The 16,044-nt window shown below is 41.5% G+C and overlaps 1 protein-coding gene across 2 annotated transcripts in view; it reads left to right on the forward strand.

Moving 5' to 3' along the window:
• The window catches only part of NFE2L2 (NFE2 like bZIP transcription factor 2), a 215,105-nt gene that overhangs the window by 112,106 nt on the left and 86,955 nt on the right, over positions 1-16,044 (forward strand). For both annotated transcript variants that reach the window (XM_058300597.2, XM_058300596.2), the window contains one exon: positions 9,830-10,154. In XM_058300597.2, coding sequence (XP_058156580.1) covers positions 10,089-10,154 — 66 coding nt within the window. In that variant the 5' untranslated portion in view covers positions 9,830-10,088. The remainder of the gene's footprint in view (positions 1-9,829; positions 10,155-16,044) is intronic.

The following is a 16,044-nucleotide window of genomic DNA, read 5'->3' on the forward strand; positions in this document are numbered from 1 at the left end:
ACCAACCTATTGATGGGAGAAATGGGACCTTTGACCAAGCCTGTGGCTCTTTTTACTGAGCTTCTTTAAAGTGCCATAAATGGCATTAGGCGTGTTGAGAAATGCAAAGATGGATCAGACTAGGATTTTTGCATCTAGGAGTTTCCAATCTAGTAAACCACAAATAGTGTGTTATGTCAGTGGTTAGAAGAACTGGCTCTGAAGGCAGATTGCCTCTGTTTGTTTGAACCCTGCCTCCACCACTTACTAGCTGTGTGCCCTTGGATATGGTACTTTACTTCTCCAAGTTACTAATCTGCAAAATGAGGAAAATAGTACTAGTAGCTACCTCATGATGCTGAGAGAATTAGATGAGATAATGCATGGAAAAAACTTATTAAATTTTAATAAATTATGCCTATTGTTATTAATACAAATAATTCAATACTCAGTAGGAAGTTTTAGGTGTTGTAAGAGAGGGCTAAAATGCTACAAGAACTCTAAGGCTGGTTCGATACTATCTAGTTAGAAGGCCAGGCAGAACAAAGCTTTGATGATATTATGAACACGGCATTGGACCTGGGCTTTAAAAGTTAGGTAGGATTTGGAATGCAGATATCTAGGAAGATGGACAATAAACAAAGACAGTGGGAAAGGAGGTGGGAAAGTGTAGAGTATCTATAACAGGAATAGTCCTGTTTAGCTGGTGTGAAGGGCACATGAAGGGAAACGAATGGTGAAAATTTTAACTGTTAGGTAGACTGGGATTATACAGAGAGCATGAATCAGGTGGAGTTTGGACTTTGTACTTTGGGTAGTAAGAAGTCACTAATCTTTTGAGCAAGGAAGTGGCATGATCATAACCATGCTTTCAGCACTGAGTTGGCAACCTTGTGTAACATATATTAGAAGGAAGAGAGATGAATATGATAGCAGTAGCTACTATTTACTGAGTTCCCACCAGATGCCCAGCACTGTATTAATACATTTCTACCAATTGCAGTTATCTTGGTGTAGGTACAAAGGCAAAGATGATAGTGGTGGTGGTGGGAACGAAAAGAGAGGAGAGCTATGAGACATTGGGGCTGTTAGAATTGACCTCACTTGACATGGATTTTATGAGGAAGACAAGGCAAAAGGATGATTCTCTGACTTGAATGAATGGGAAGGTAAAATTAATGACCCAGCAGGTCTGGGGGAGAAACTTGACAAGTTTAATAGTGGACATACTGAGTTTAAAGTAGTGGAACCATGAGGCAGTGATGTCTAAGAGGCAGCTAGATATGTGGACCATGAGAGAAAAGCTCAGGGCAGGATTTTCAGATACCCTGCAAAGTTGTGTCAGTGGATGGTGAAGCAGGAGACTGAATGAAATTACCAAGAAAGTATAGAGGCAAGAGATAACCAAGGATAAATCATGGTACACCAGTGTTGGGGAAAGGGAGAAGGAAGTAAAGCCAGAGAAGAAACAGTCAATAAGAGGAAAGGCTCAGAGGAGCAGCAGATGCAGAAGAGATAGTGTCAAGAAAGAAGGATTCATTCATTTTCAATGTTACAGAGGAGTTGAGAACAAATAATGAAAAAAAAAACCTTTAGATTTGGTAACTAAATAGCCATTGGTGATCTGTCAAAGAGCAATTTTAGTGGAGTGAGGAGAAAAGAGGCTGGGCTATAGGAAAGGATAGAGAGCAGTTTCTGGAGTCAGGTAGACCTGGAGTCAAATGAGTTCCACTCATTAATCTTGGAAAAGTGACTCTGCATGAAAGGAAATGTAATGGGTCCTTCCACTCCTTTGCAAAACATAAAAATCCCCTATCCTCCTCTAATGTTTTTAGAAAGTCAAAGCAAATTTCAAATGAAGTAAAGCAACAAGACAAAGCCAGTTTTTTATTTCAAACCACGAGCCCTTCTCACCCAAGCAGTTGAGAATCTCTATGATACAGTTATAGTTTCCTAGCTGTTAAAACAAATACCATACAATGGGCAAGCTTAACAAAAGGAATATATTGGCTTTCAAAGTTCAGAGAGTGGAAGGCTTGCTTCCTCCTGGAGTCAGTATCCTCTGACTGGCCCACTGTCTTTGGGGTTCTTGGCTTTTCTATCACATGGCCTCTTTCTCTTCCAGTTTCTATTGACTTCTGGCTTCTTGCTTCTCTCATGGCTTCTCCTCCCATGCCCAATTTCCTTTGCTTATAGGGACTTCAGCATGTTGGATTAAGTCCCACCCTCATTCTGTTTGGGCACACCTTAACAAATAACATCTTCAAAAGTCCTATTTACAAATGGGTTCACACCCACAGTACCAGAGGTTGGGACCGGAATATGCCTTTTGTCAGGGACATGATTCAATCCCCAACAGATACTTCAGTGTGACAAAAAATTGCTCAATCTCAGAGATGTGCATATTGTGGTTGGAGACAGACTTTGCACCATAACCAGTTCATTATTCACTCTCACTTTGACAGCCCAGGGACAGGAGCAGAAAATTAGATAGTGTGGCCTATCCAGAGTTAGAATTGGCAGGCTGCATGGGGCAGGAAGGCATGCTTGTCAGAGACTTGCTAAAATGTCTTCTCATGACGCTCAGGTTCAGAAAGGGTTGTCAGACCTGAGACAGTGGAGTGAGACAGGGAGAAAAGAGGAGGGTCAGGAGCTTTTCAGAGTGGCAAGGAGTACAGGGTGGAATTTCTGAACTCCAGGGAATGATGGAGTTGCCTTTGGCCTCAAACAGCTCTGAATTTAGGATGACTATATTCATACAGAGATTTAATTTTGCCTCTGGCTTTAGAACACCATTTTTTACAAACTTTATTGTGTTAACATATACACCATAAAATTTCCATCTTAACCACTTTTAAGTGTGTAATACAGTGGCATTAATTACATTTACAGTGTTGTGTTACCATCCCCACCATCCATTACCAAAACTGTTTCATCACCCAAAACAGGAATTTTATACCCATTAAGCAATAACTCCCCATTCCCTCTTCCCCCTGTTCCCTGGTAACTAATCTACTTTCTGTCTCTATGAATTTGCTTATTCTAGAGATTTCATATAAGTAGAATCATACCATATTTGTCCATTTGTGTCTGGCATATTTCACTCGGTGTAGTGCTTTCAAGGTTTATCATGTTGTAGCATGTGGCAGAACCTCATTCCTTTCTATGGCTAAATATTCTGTGTGTACATATCATGTTTTGTTTATCAATTCGTCTGTCATTTGACATCTGGGTTATTTCTACCTTTTGGCTATTGTGAATAATGTGAAAACCATTTTTTTCAACCATCAGGAATTGACTTTAATATGTGAGTCAGGTGCTTACTGAAGATCCAGGTTAGTTGGATCCAGTCCTCTGCAGAGGCTTAGGGGTGGTAATCTTGTTAGAAATGGGAGGCGAGGGTACTCGTCCTAAAGCCATGTTTTATGGCAAGCCAGTCATGTTTACATGGTTTGTTATTATTTGGGGTGATCAGGGGTAAATGGAGTTGACGGAGATTAGAGGGGGCCAGACCCCCACTGGCCCTTGGACTTTCATTGGTCTCTGGATTATCCTTTCATCTTACTGACCTTTCAAGATCTGTTTTAAGTGTATTAACACAAACATTCGTTGGAAATTGGAACCAAGACTATATGATTTCAATACTCTCAGACTCACTTGCTGGCTCCATGCTCAACAACAGAGAAGGCAGTCTGTGAGTTAACTTTTCTAGTATAGTATTTCAGGCATTTTAAGGCAGCCTATGGCAGCACAAGTCTTGCATAATAGGGAAGGACAAAGACTTTGCTGTCCTTGGAAGAGTGGATAAGAAACTGCACACAATAGAGTACAGGTTTTACAACAACTTGCTTGAACAGAAAGATATGCATTAAATAAAGTACAGTAGAATGTTTGCTTCTGGAAAGAGAAAAGAGAATGGAATAGGGACATAAGTGAAATAGAATAGATGACAGTGAAAGAGAACAAGAGCAGAGCCTTGCAGAAACCAATCATGAGAGTGTACCATGGACTGAGAAGTGTGATGAATTCAACCTCCTGTACCTGAAGTTTAAAAAACAGAATGTCTGGGTTAGAACTGTGAATCTTCTACTCACTAGCTTTTTGTAAGTTAGCTAACATCTCTATCCTTCAGTTCATCATCTGTAAAATGGGGATAATATTAGCACCTCCCTCATGGGGTTGTTGTGAGAATGAAATGAATCTGAATATGCAAAGTGCTTAGAAGAGCACCTGGCATATAATAAGTACTTTGTCATAGGGTTGTTGTGAGAATTAAATAAAATATTCCATATAAAGGTCTTAGCACAGCACCTGGTCCATAGTGTTCAATAGATATTGTTTAGAGGACTGTTGTAGTCATCATCATCATTTCTTTCAGTGGCCAACTCCATTCCCTTAGCCACTTGCCAAGAGATAGCTGGAGACAGTTTTGTATCATGGAAAGACAACACTCTCTCCTCTACTCGAACGCCACTGCCATCATTTTCTCATTTGACCTTAACTTCTGTCAGTATCACTTTCCCCAGGTAAGCCTTCCATACCTGTTTCAGCATTAAATCTCACTGTTGGTACATCACTCCTTTGAAGATTCTGTGTACTGTTGGAACCCCACACTTACTTACTCTGTGTTAGTTACTGTGAAAGAACTCAAAGGCAAAGGCCTGATTTCAGGGAAGTAACGTTGGTTTTAGTTAAATTGCCAGATCCCTTAGGTATCCCATGCCCACCAGTGTAGCTTGCATGTATAGCCCAAATGTGGGGTCAGTGGGAACCATCAGTGTCACACAGAAGCCAAGACCCAAACCACTTTGGGATTATCTGGGTCACCCACCATTGTTTCAGTGTTTCTGTCTGTCATGTTCTGGATTTTTGGTTTTTTGTTTTAGGTCAGAGTACTTGCTTTTGGTCAAATGTTGTGCTGTTTCACATGTATTCTCTCACTTAATCCTCATAACAACCCTCTGAGGAAAGAACTGCTATTCTCCCCCATTTTATTGATGAGGAAACTGAGGCACAGGGATATTGAGTAATTTGTCTTAACTCACACAAATATTAAATGCTTAAGCCAGTAGCCAAACCCAAGCAGTCTGGTAGCAGACCCTTGCCCCTAAACTGCCCTTTGCTTTTTGTTGTTTTTTTTTAAGATTTTTATTTATTTCTCTCTCCCCACCCCCGCCAGTTGTCTGCTTTCTGTGTGCATTCCCTTTGTGTTCTTCTGTGTCCACTTGTATTCTTGTCAGCAGCATCAGGAATCTGTGTCTCTTTTTTGTGTGTGTCATCTTGCTGCATCAGCTCTCCATTGTGTGGCCCCACACCTGGGTAGGCTGCACCTTTTTTGTGCTAAGAGGCTCTCCTTATGGGGCATACTCCTTGTGCGTGGGGCTCCCCTACACAGGGGACACCTCTATATGGCAGGGCACTCTTTGCACACATCAGCACTGCGCGTGGGCCAGGCGTGGGCCTGACCACACACCTTGGACCTTGGACCTCCCATGTGGTAGGTGGATGCTCTATCCATTGAGCCAAATCCGCTTCCCTAAACTGCCCTTTGGAAATCCCCAGGGAGTTTGGCAGTTTGGGAAAAATGAAAATTGAAAATGCTCTTTGATCCAGCAGTTTTACCTCCAAAAATTTATCTAATGATTTGAGTTAATTCTGTTCAAAAATATTCATTGCCATATTGCTTATAATAGCAAAAGAGCAAAATTATAAGCATCCATATATGGGAGACTGGTTAAATAATTTATGATACATTGTTGTAATGGATGTGCATTCATGAAAAATAAAAATATAAATTTACATGCACTAACATGAGACTATCCCCAAGATTTTCTCCTTCTCTTTCTTCTTTCTTTCTTTCTTTGTTTCTTTCTTTCTTTCTTTCTTTTCTTTCTTTCCTTCCTTTCTTTCCTTCCTTTCTTTCTCTTTCTTTTTTCTTTCTTTTCCTTTCTTCCTTCCTTTCTCCCTTTTCCATTCCTTCCCTTCTTCTCTTCCTCTCTCTCTCTCTCTCCCCACCACCCTCCCCCTCCTTCCCTCCCTTCCTTCCTTCCTTCCTTTCTTCCTATCATAATTCATTTTTCTAAACAAACGTGCCCCTCTCCATCCCTGGGTAACCTCCAATCTACTTTCCATCTCTGAAAATTTGCCATTTCTAGTCTCTTATAAGTGATATATACAATATTTATCCTTATGTGCTTTGCTTTTTTCACTGAGCATAATGTTTTCAAGGTTTTTCCATGCTTCAGCATGTCTCATAACTTCATTCTTTCCCAAGAGCTATTCTTAAGTGAAAAAAAAATAGATTGCAATTTAGTGTATATATTGCCTTGTTCTTAGGAAATATACATGGAAGTATTAAGTGATAAAAGCATGATGTATTCCGCCTACTCTCACATGTTTAGAAAACAAAAAAGCACAGAGAGAAAGGGAGAGATAAAGAATGATGTGGTAAATGTGGCAAAATGATAAAAGTCAGTGGATCTGGGCAACTGGGTAAAATGTATGTTGGAGTTCTCTGTGTAGGGCTTTGCATTATTTTTGTAATTTTACTCTAAATTTGAAATTATTTCAAAATAAAAAGTTAAAAAACTTAATATTAAAAACAAAATGTTGCAAAACAGTGTGCATGGCATGATATCACTAATATTCTTTTAAAAGGGATGGTGACCCATACTGTCTTAGTTTCCTGGCTGATAAAAGAAATACCATATAATAGCTGGCTTAACAGGAATGTGTTGGCTCATGGTTTTGAAGCTAGGAGACATCAGAAAGGTGATGCTTTCTCCCAGAAGACTGTGGCATTTGGGGGCTGACTGCCAGCAATCCTTAGGTTTCCTTGGCTTTTCTGTCACATGGTGACGTCTTCTCCTTTCTCTTCCAGGTTGCATTGACTTCTGGCGTCTAGCTTCTCGTGGCTTTCTCTATGTGGCCTGAGCTATAAGGCCTCTAGGAACAGGATTAAGACCTATCCTGATTCAGCTGGCCACACCTTAACTAAAAATAGCATCTGCAAATGAATGCATTAAGATTAAGACCATGCTTTTTCTGGGATACATAACTCTAGCTATCACACATACCCTTTTGCCATTGTTATCTATGACAAATATCCCTAGAAGTATATCCAAGAAATTGGCAATGGAGGTTGTTTCTTATGAGCAGAGCTGGAAGACTGGAGAGTGGACAAGGGAAGCAAAATTACTACTGATGCTTATGTACAATTTAATTTAAAAATCGTAAACAATTATTGCCTTTTCAAAAATTATTTTAAAGGACATGGAGCAGGAAAAGAAGAAAGACTCATGGGAGGTATCAAGGTTTCAGACAATTCTCAGGGATTCCAGTTTATTCCTAGTTCCTGGGGAGACCTACTGCCACTGGCTAGCATTGTTTCAGTGCTTCCTTTGTGGCTTCTCATTGAAGCCTCACAACTGGCAACAAGGTAGTTTTATATCTTCATCTCAGATAGATCTGAGCCTGTCATGCAACCAAAATAAATCCTACATAGGTCACAAAAGCTAGAAGCCTCTCCTTCTCCCTAACATTCTCATTCCATTCCATTCTTAAAGACACTTAGCCCAGCATATGACAATATGGATGAACCTGGAGGATATTATTTTGAATGAAGCAACCCAGACACAAAAGGACAAAATTGTATGATTTCACTATTATGAACTAAATATAATGAGTAAACTCATGGAATCAATAGCTAGAATATAAGTCACCAGAGAATAGAATGTGGTTAGAGAATGGAAAGCTGAGGTTTAATCTGTGTAGAATTGGTAAAAAGATTGTTTGGAAATGTTTGGAAATGAATAGAAATGGTGAAAGTCCATCATAGGATTTGTAATTAGTAGCACTAACATATGGGTATGATAGTGGTTTTCTTTTCTTTTTTTGAAGTAATGAATGCACAACTCTGTGATTATACAAAATGTCATTGATTGTACACTTTAGATCAGAGGTTCTTAACAGGGGTCTGTGGGCCTGAATTGAAATTCAAAAAAAACATTATTCTTGTTGGGACATGTTGGAGCAGGTGTGATATATTTATTAAATAATACACAGTATAGTGTGGACTTAGTAAGGGATCCGTGATTTTCACCTGACTGGCAAAGGGGTCCATGGAACAAAAAAGGTCAAGGAAGTGGACTTGGCCCAGTGGTTAGGGCATCCGTCTATCACATGGGAGGTCGACGGTTCAAACCCCAGGCCTCCTTAACCTGTGTGGAGCTGACCCACATGCAGTGCTGATGCACGCAAGGAGTGCCCTGCCACGCGCCCCACGCGCAAGGAGTGCACCCATAAGGAGAGCCACCCAGCATGAAAGAAAGTGCAGCCTGCCCAGGAATGGCATCGCCCACATGGAGAGCTGACACAACAAGATGACGCAACAGAAAGAAACACAGATTTCCGTGCCGCTGACAACAGAAGCGGACAAAAGAAGAACACGCAGCAAATAGACACAGAGAACAGACAACCGGGGTGGGGGGGAAGGGGAGAGAAATAAATAAGTAAATCTTTAAAAAAAAAAAGAACCCCTGCTTTAGATGAATTTAAAGAGTTTATGAATCTATTTCAATAAAATTGATTTTTTTTAAAAAAAGAGATGCTTAGACCAGTGATCCTCAAATTGTGGCCCTCAGACTAGAAGTGTCATCACCTGGAAACTTGTTAAAAATGCAAACTCTCAGGAACAATAGGAAATAATGGTATAAAAAAAAATGCAAACTCTCAGGCCTCACTTCAGATTTACTGAATCAAAAACTCTAGGGATAGGGTCCAGGAATCTGTGGTTTAGCAAGCCCACTTCACCCCAGGTGATTCTGATGCAAGCTAAAGTTTGAGACCCACTGTCTTAGGCCAATGGCTTTCCCAGGAAACATTTAAAAATACTAATGCTGAGGCTCATCCTACCCCAGAGATTCTGGTTTAATTGGTATGGGATATAGCCTGGGCACAGGTTTGTGTGTTGTTGTTTTTTAAAGCTCCCCAGGGAACTGAGAACAACTATGATCTAGATCTTCTGAAGCAGACACTTGCGTCTAGAAATGATTGATGGCACACTTTTACATAAAGTCAGACTGTAGGGACTAGCAAATGTGAGAACACCACAAACTCCCAATTTTAAGTTCTTATCTCTTCCTCGATCCTAACACCTAATGCAGGAGGCAGAGTCAGGTATACAATGCTCTTTGGCCAAGTAGGTATGAGCCTATTATTTTGAATACTTTGGTAATTTTACTTACTTTAAGCCTATAAATTTAGTCCTTAGTGAGTGTTGAAAGGAGGCAGGAGAGCAAATACGAAATGGATAACAAAATAATTTGTAAATGAGATCTATAAATGGCATAGAAAAGGCCCAATGTTACCAGCTCATATTTCCTAGATTTATTTTTTGTACTGAAGGTCACGTCATATCATTTGGCACATCTCCAGGACAATAGGTGTTCGATCAGCATTTGTCTAATAAATGAATGCATGGAGGTCACTGAAGGAAAAGCTGATTCCATTTTTGACATGCAATGCTGTTCTTGGAGTAGAGCATGGCAAACAAGAACCCACTGGCAATCAATGTGCTAGCATCAGGTACTGGAGCTGCACCCACCTGGGGAAGACTGTAAGCACAGGTAGAGGCAGGAAGGAAAAAGGAGATGTGGTGGTCATTAGAGTTAGCAGTCAAATATTTCCAGGTCTCCTTCCAGCCCGTGCTAGGATGGCACTTCCTTATCCCTTGGAGTTCTTCTGTGGCTTTGTGACTTGCTTAGGCCACTGAAATGAGCGAAAGTGTTTTGTTTTGCTGGTACACAGAAGCATTAAGAACTAGTATGTGATTTGTTCTGCTTCTCTACAGGGCAACCGACCACTTGGTTTACCTGAGATTGAGGAGTTTCCCAAAATGTGGAATTTTAAGTGTGAAATCAGGACAATTCCAGGCAAATCTGGACAGAGGTCACCCTTCTAGGGCTATGACTGGCATTTCAGATAGTGATTACTCTATCCATCAGCCTGGATCCAGGAGAGAGGGAGATGCCGAGTAGAGCTCCCATCTGACCAAAGACTCATCATGTCTGAAAACTTGCTGCTGGGCGCACTGCTCCTAAGGATAAGAGATGGATTCCAGACCACATCTGCCTGACTTCAGAGCCCACAATTTTTATGCACCACTTCACCTGGATGTAAGTAGCCTTCATTGCAGGTATCTTTTTGTTTTTGTTTTCATAGTCTCTGATGTACAAAGTAGGTAAGAACAGCATCTTTCTAAAATTGACTGAATGACACTTATTCCACAAACATTTACTGTGCTCCACTCTGTTAAAGGTCCTGCACTAGGTGTTATGGGCTATACAAAGATGAAGAAATGCTATGCTTTCTTCCTGAAAGAAACATAAAATACTGAGGATTTAGTGAACCATAGTGTGAATAGTTAACTATGTCACAAGGCAGAAGCTGATAAATGCTACTAAAACATTTTATATACCTTTCTGTATTTGCAAAATTTTAACAATAAGCACATATTTAGTTTTATATTGTTGGAAAGCAACGATTAAAGTATATTCCTCAGATTACCAATCACAGTGCAATACCCATCATCATACCTATAAAAAGTATATTATTGCTTTCTTTTTCTGAAGGTCGGTACATGTTTTCACAGATGATTCTAGTCTTCAGTAGTATGGGAGCTTTGAGAATTCATTCAGCTGAAAGATTCCCCACTGTATTCCTGGCTCCTTGTGTGCCCTGTGTGACCCATGGCCAAGTCTGCATGCCCACTGGGCAGGATTCTCTTGCCATGAATCAAAGCAAGCAAACTGGCTCATAGGAGGCTAGTCTTTGTTAAGTGAAGGAATTAGGCACCCAGCCCTCCCTAGGGATGCTTCCCACTGGTCCAAATGCATTAGAATAAAATCTTACCCAAAGGGGGTGGTGACCAGGCATGAGGCAGCCCTCAAAGGAAGCCCAGGGCCTCTAAGATAACTAACTGTCCTGCCAGTTCTGGACAAAGAGTGTGGTTTCTGGGGAAAGGATCACAATCCTGCTTTCTGCAGTTGAACAGCTTCCAGGACAGCAGTGAGATTTCAGTATCTGAGTACAGTCAATGGTATCACCTGCTTTGATGACTTGAACAGAAGTTAAGCTGCAAACATATGCATGTTGGAACTGCTTGGGGAATGGCAGTGACAATGAGTAAACATGCAAAGCTTACTGCTTTGAGATGTTTTCTAACAGCTGTGCTCCTACAGAACAGGTTTTCCTCATTGCCTGCATCCCAGAATGTCTCCTGGGCCTTCCCTGTAGCAATACTTAGCGTCCGTGGAGAGCTCAAGTTGGGGCGGGAGGGAGCTCTCCAAGCTGAGACTGGTGCAGCAGATCATGCAAGGCAGAGCCTCAGTGCCTGAGATGGGGCAATACAGACTGGGTGCCTGGCTACCCCAGGTGATAGACTCCCCCAGGTTTCTAGGTGAATGTGTTTCCACCAGGCAAGCCAGACACAGACCTGAATGTCATCATGATTTGTGTCTGTGACATCTTTGCTCCAAAACAACACAAATTTGAATTTTATATCTTCACAAAATAGAAGGAAAAAGATTGACTGAACTACTTCTTCATGCCTTGATACATTTCACATGTATACATATACATACATATGCATATATAGTATTATATATATATACTTATTATAATAATATATTATATTAGGATAGGCTAGTTAGGCTGTATTAACACGTAATGCCAAAATACCAGGGACTTAACATGATAAAAGTTTACGTCTACATCACAATCCAATGTCAGTAAGGTTCTGAGCAACTCTCTTCCAAGTGGTGACTTGGAGATTTGGACTTCTTGCATCTTAAGATGCAATCATCTTGAACACTTGCCTCAACAGTTGCCATAGAAGGAGAAAAGGGTACATGTAAGATCACATAGGGGGAAGCGGACTTGGCCCAGTGGATAGGGCGTCCGTCTACCACATGGGAGGTCCACAGGTTCAAACCCCAGGCCTCCTTGACCCGTGTGCAGCTGGCCCACACGCAGTGCTGATACGTGCAAGGAGTGCCCTGCCACGCAGGGAGGTCCCCCGCATAGGGGAGCCCCACGCGCAAGGAGTGTGCCCCGTAAGGAGAGCCGCACAGTGCGAAAAAAAAGTGCAGCCTCCCCAGAAATGGTGCTCCACACACAGAAAGCTGACATAACAAAATGACAAAACAAAAAGAAACAGATTCCCATGCCGCTGGCAACAACAGAAGCAGACAAATGGAAGAATGCACAGTGAATGGACACAGAAAACAGACAACTGGAGTGGGGGGTAGGAAGGGGAGAGAAATAAATAAAATAAATCTTAAAAAAAAAAATCACATAGGAGGATTTGTGGCCAGACCTTGCAAGTGCTACCTGTAACTTCTGCTTATATCCTATTGATCAGAACCCAATCACGTAGCCCAACCTAACTGCAAAGGAAGATGAAAATATTGTCTTCTTGTGTACCTAGGAAGAGAAAATGAAATTGATGAGTATATGGCCAGTCTCTGCTACAAATCCTACAAGTGAAGATTTTTATGTAGCATTTTTTCCTTCTAATTATGCTGTGCATTTCATACTACTTAGGGCAACCATTCCAATTTGATATTATTGATGAATTCCAAAAAGAAATATAGATTATGTTTGTAAACTGGTCTGTTTCTCTGGGTGTGATACCCTTTGATTGTATTACATTCAGCTGAGATGTCTGATTAAATTATGTTAAGATTAGGGCTTTGATTCAACCATGTCACTAGAGTGTGACTCAGCATTGAGTACCAGCCCCCTTGGGCTGATAAAACAGACTCTCACACAGAAGTAGACACAGAGAAGCAGATACACAGGAAGAGAGAGTGCTCCATAGACATGGCCCCCAAAACAGAGAAGAGCCTGATAGTTTACAGCTAACCTTGTGAAGAGAACAGAACAGCTGAGCCCAGAAAGAACTGAGCCCCAGGAAAAGAGATGAACCTTACACCAGCCTACAGCTGAGATCTGAAGAAGCCAGGACCATGGAGCCTTAAAAGGAAGAAGGAAGGCTGAACCCTTGCAGATATTGCCCACCATCTTGTTTCAGCATGTGGCACCAGACTTCTGGTGAGAAAATACTTCTTATGGTACCTTGACTTGGACTCATTAGGACCTGGTAACTGTAAGCTTCTACCCCAAATAAATACCCTTTATAAAAGTCAACAGTTCTGGTACTTTGCATTAGCACCCCTGTGGCTGACTAATACAGTTACCTTATTACCCTGTTTACACTGTATTCTATAGCGGTTCTGAAGAGTTCATCCACAGGCAACATCCCATTCCACACAGCAGTGCTGTGAGTTGTCAGGACAGGTTTTTTTATTTGTTTGTTTATTTAAAGATTTTTTTTATTTATTGCCCCCCTCCCCCCATTGTCTGCTCTTTGTGCCTATTCGCTGTGTGTTTTTCTGTGTCCGCTTGTATTCTTGTCAGCAGCACTGGGAATCTGTGTCTCTTTTTTGTTGTGTCATCTTGCTGCATCAGCTCTCTGTGTGTGCAGTCCCACTCCTGGGCAGGCTGCACTTTTCTGACATGGGACAACTCTCCTTACAGGGCGCACTCCTTGTGCATGGGGCTCCCCTACACAGGGGACACCCCTGTATGGCACAGCACTCCTTGTGCGCATCAGCACTGCGCATGGGCCAGCTTTACCACATGGGTCAGGAGGCCCTGGGTTTGAACCTTGGACCTCCCATGTAGTAGGAAGATGCTCTATCCATTGAGCCAAATCCACTTTCCAGGACAGGTTTTACTGCCCACACTTTACAGTGGAGGACCCTAAGGTCCAGAATAGTTAGATGACTTCCCAAAGTCACATCCTACTAAGTGACAGAGCTCATCTCTCTCACTCTCTCTACTACACTACATCATCTTCCCCAAAATCTCAACCTGGATGAGGCACAAATCTTGGTATATAAATTCAAGTATGCAATAAATATGTCTTTCTTTATTCTTCTGTGAATCAGCATCATTTGTATTTCAAGTCTCCAATCTATTCTATGTTGGAAGGTATCAGCAATGACTTCCATCATTAGGGTGTTTCTCCATCTTTGAGGTTATATATAAGTTTGGAATGGGATGGTGGTGAGTAGTGCCAAGGTATTGGGAGATCCAATTTGTCCCTTAAGTAGGCTCTTTGAGGAGGCATCAACCAAAGTGTCCACAGTTCTTTCTAGTCTTCCTTTACTGATACTGATGCATCTGTCCCTCGTTTCTGTTCGCATGGCACAAATGGGCCATTTGGCCCCTGCTGTTTTGGGGCCACTGCAGAGTTTGGAAAGTTCAGTAGCTCTGCCTGGTTACACATACCACAGAGCTCTTCTCCTTAGGCTTGCTGCCTCCCCGAGGTAGGGGTCAGTGTAGGAGGGAAGGGCCCACCTATGCCTTTGCTCCCCTCACTCTTCACCCATCTTCTCACCCAAACTAAGTGAAGTGTTTCTAGTCTTCCAGACAAGCCCTAGTCTCCTCAAATCTTTTTTATTGGCTGTCCTGGAAATCTTCTCCAGTCCTCTAAAGGCTTTTATAATACAAAACACAACTCACTGAAGTTTGGTTGTTCTTGTTTTGCTTTGTAGCCTGTCAACATTATTCCTCTACCTTGAGGCAATAAGCCAAGGGCCCAGGGCCTACTCCTACATGGGATAGAGGTGGGAGGAGGGGATAGGGGAATACCAAGAAAAAACATTTCTCCATCACATTTGTATCACATTTAACTTCACCAGGTCCTTGTGAAACCTGTTCTGAAACTAACTGCGAGGGAAAGAGGCACTGGTGGGAGTTCTCATATCTGAAAACTGTTAGGTTAGGCCCCCTCCTGCCTGATGGGTCTTTAATTAAGTACCATCCTCCTGTAACAACCTCCCTGGCTCCACCCCTCATTGCCTGATCCCCTGAACTGGATGATCACATTTTCACTTAATTGGGGGCCTGGTCTTCTTAGAAGAGACCCACAGCTGTGAAATCATGTCCATAGATGATTCACTGGCTTTTTAAATGTGGAAATGATGATTTGTTTACCTGGGTGTTTAAGTGTTTGTCACTTCCCCTACCTCAGTCATAAGAAAATGCCCTAGGGTAAACCTGTACCCCGGGGGATGTTATACAGTACCTCCACGTGATGAGGGGGAAGGGAAGCGCTAAGACAGGTAAAGTGGAAAGATCACATACTGCTTCTAAGAGCTGAAGGACTCAGACCAAGTGAGAGGCCCTGTTACAAAATTTAAAAAAGAAAATCTGTCTTGTACCAGATCGTATTTGCAAAGTGGATTTTAAAATCATTTCAATGCATGCTAAGCTTTCAAAAGATGTTTGTTTTAAAGAGCACACTTGGCTTTTGGTCAAAAAATGAAGTTTCGGTAATGCACAGTAACAATTGTAGTATAATTACTGCCCACAAAATACCAGGTGTCCAATCAAGCCTTCCCCACACATTTAAGAGAGCCAAGCCAAGCAAAAATGCCCTCCCTGCTTGGCCATACCCAGGAGTTCAAAAGCACAGCCTTTGTCACAGGAAGGAATTAATTCAAAGAGCAAAGCCATTATAAAGTATAACCAGGCATTCTATTGTAAACACCTTTTGTTAATACATGTTGAAAACTGAACTTTCTCACATTTGAAAGATGCCTGTTTGGGAGAGAGTTCAAACCAAGCCAGGTTCAAGGTTGTTTTGTTTTGTTTTTAGATATCTGAATCGGTAGAATCAGAATAGCGGGGAAGCGCTGGCCTTAGAGTTCAACAGTTCCCCCAGCTACCCTTCGACCTAAGAAGTGCAGAGTTCCCTGAATAGATTGCTTCAGCATTAAGGGAATGAATGTGAAGAGAAAAGACAAAACACAGGAGTGTTACAGGGAAGAAAACTAGGTACTTCCTCATTATGTGTACAGAAGCTATTTCCTAGATTCCATGAGCTGTAAAAAGTCCAAGTGAATTTGTTTGAGTTAATAAATGTTATTCAATTATGATGATAATACTACTGCAAATGTTTTATAGTTCCTCTCTTTTTGTTGCTTCCTGTTAGTT

This window comes from Dasypus novemcinctus, chromosome 7, assembly GCF_030445035.2.
Source record: "Dasypus novemcinctus isolate mDasNov1 chromosome 7, mDasNov1.1.hap2, whole genome shotgun sequence".
In the NCBI taxonomy this organism is placed as follows: Eukaryota; Metazoa; Chordata; class Mammalia; order Cingulata; family Dasypodidae; genus Dasypus; species Dasypus novemcinctus.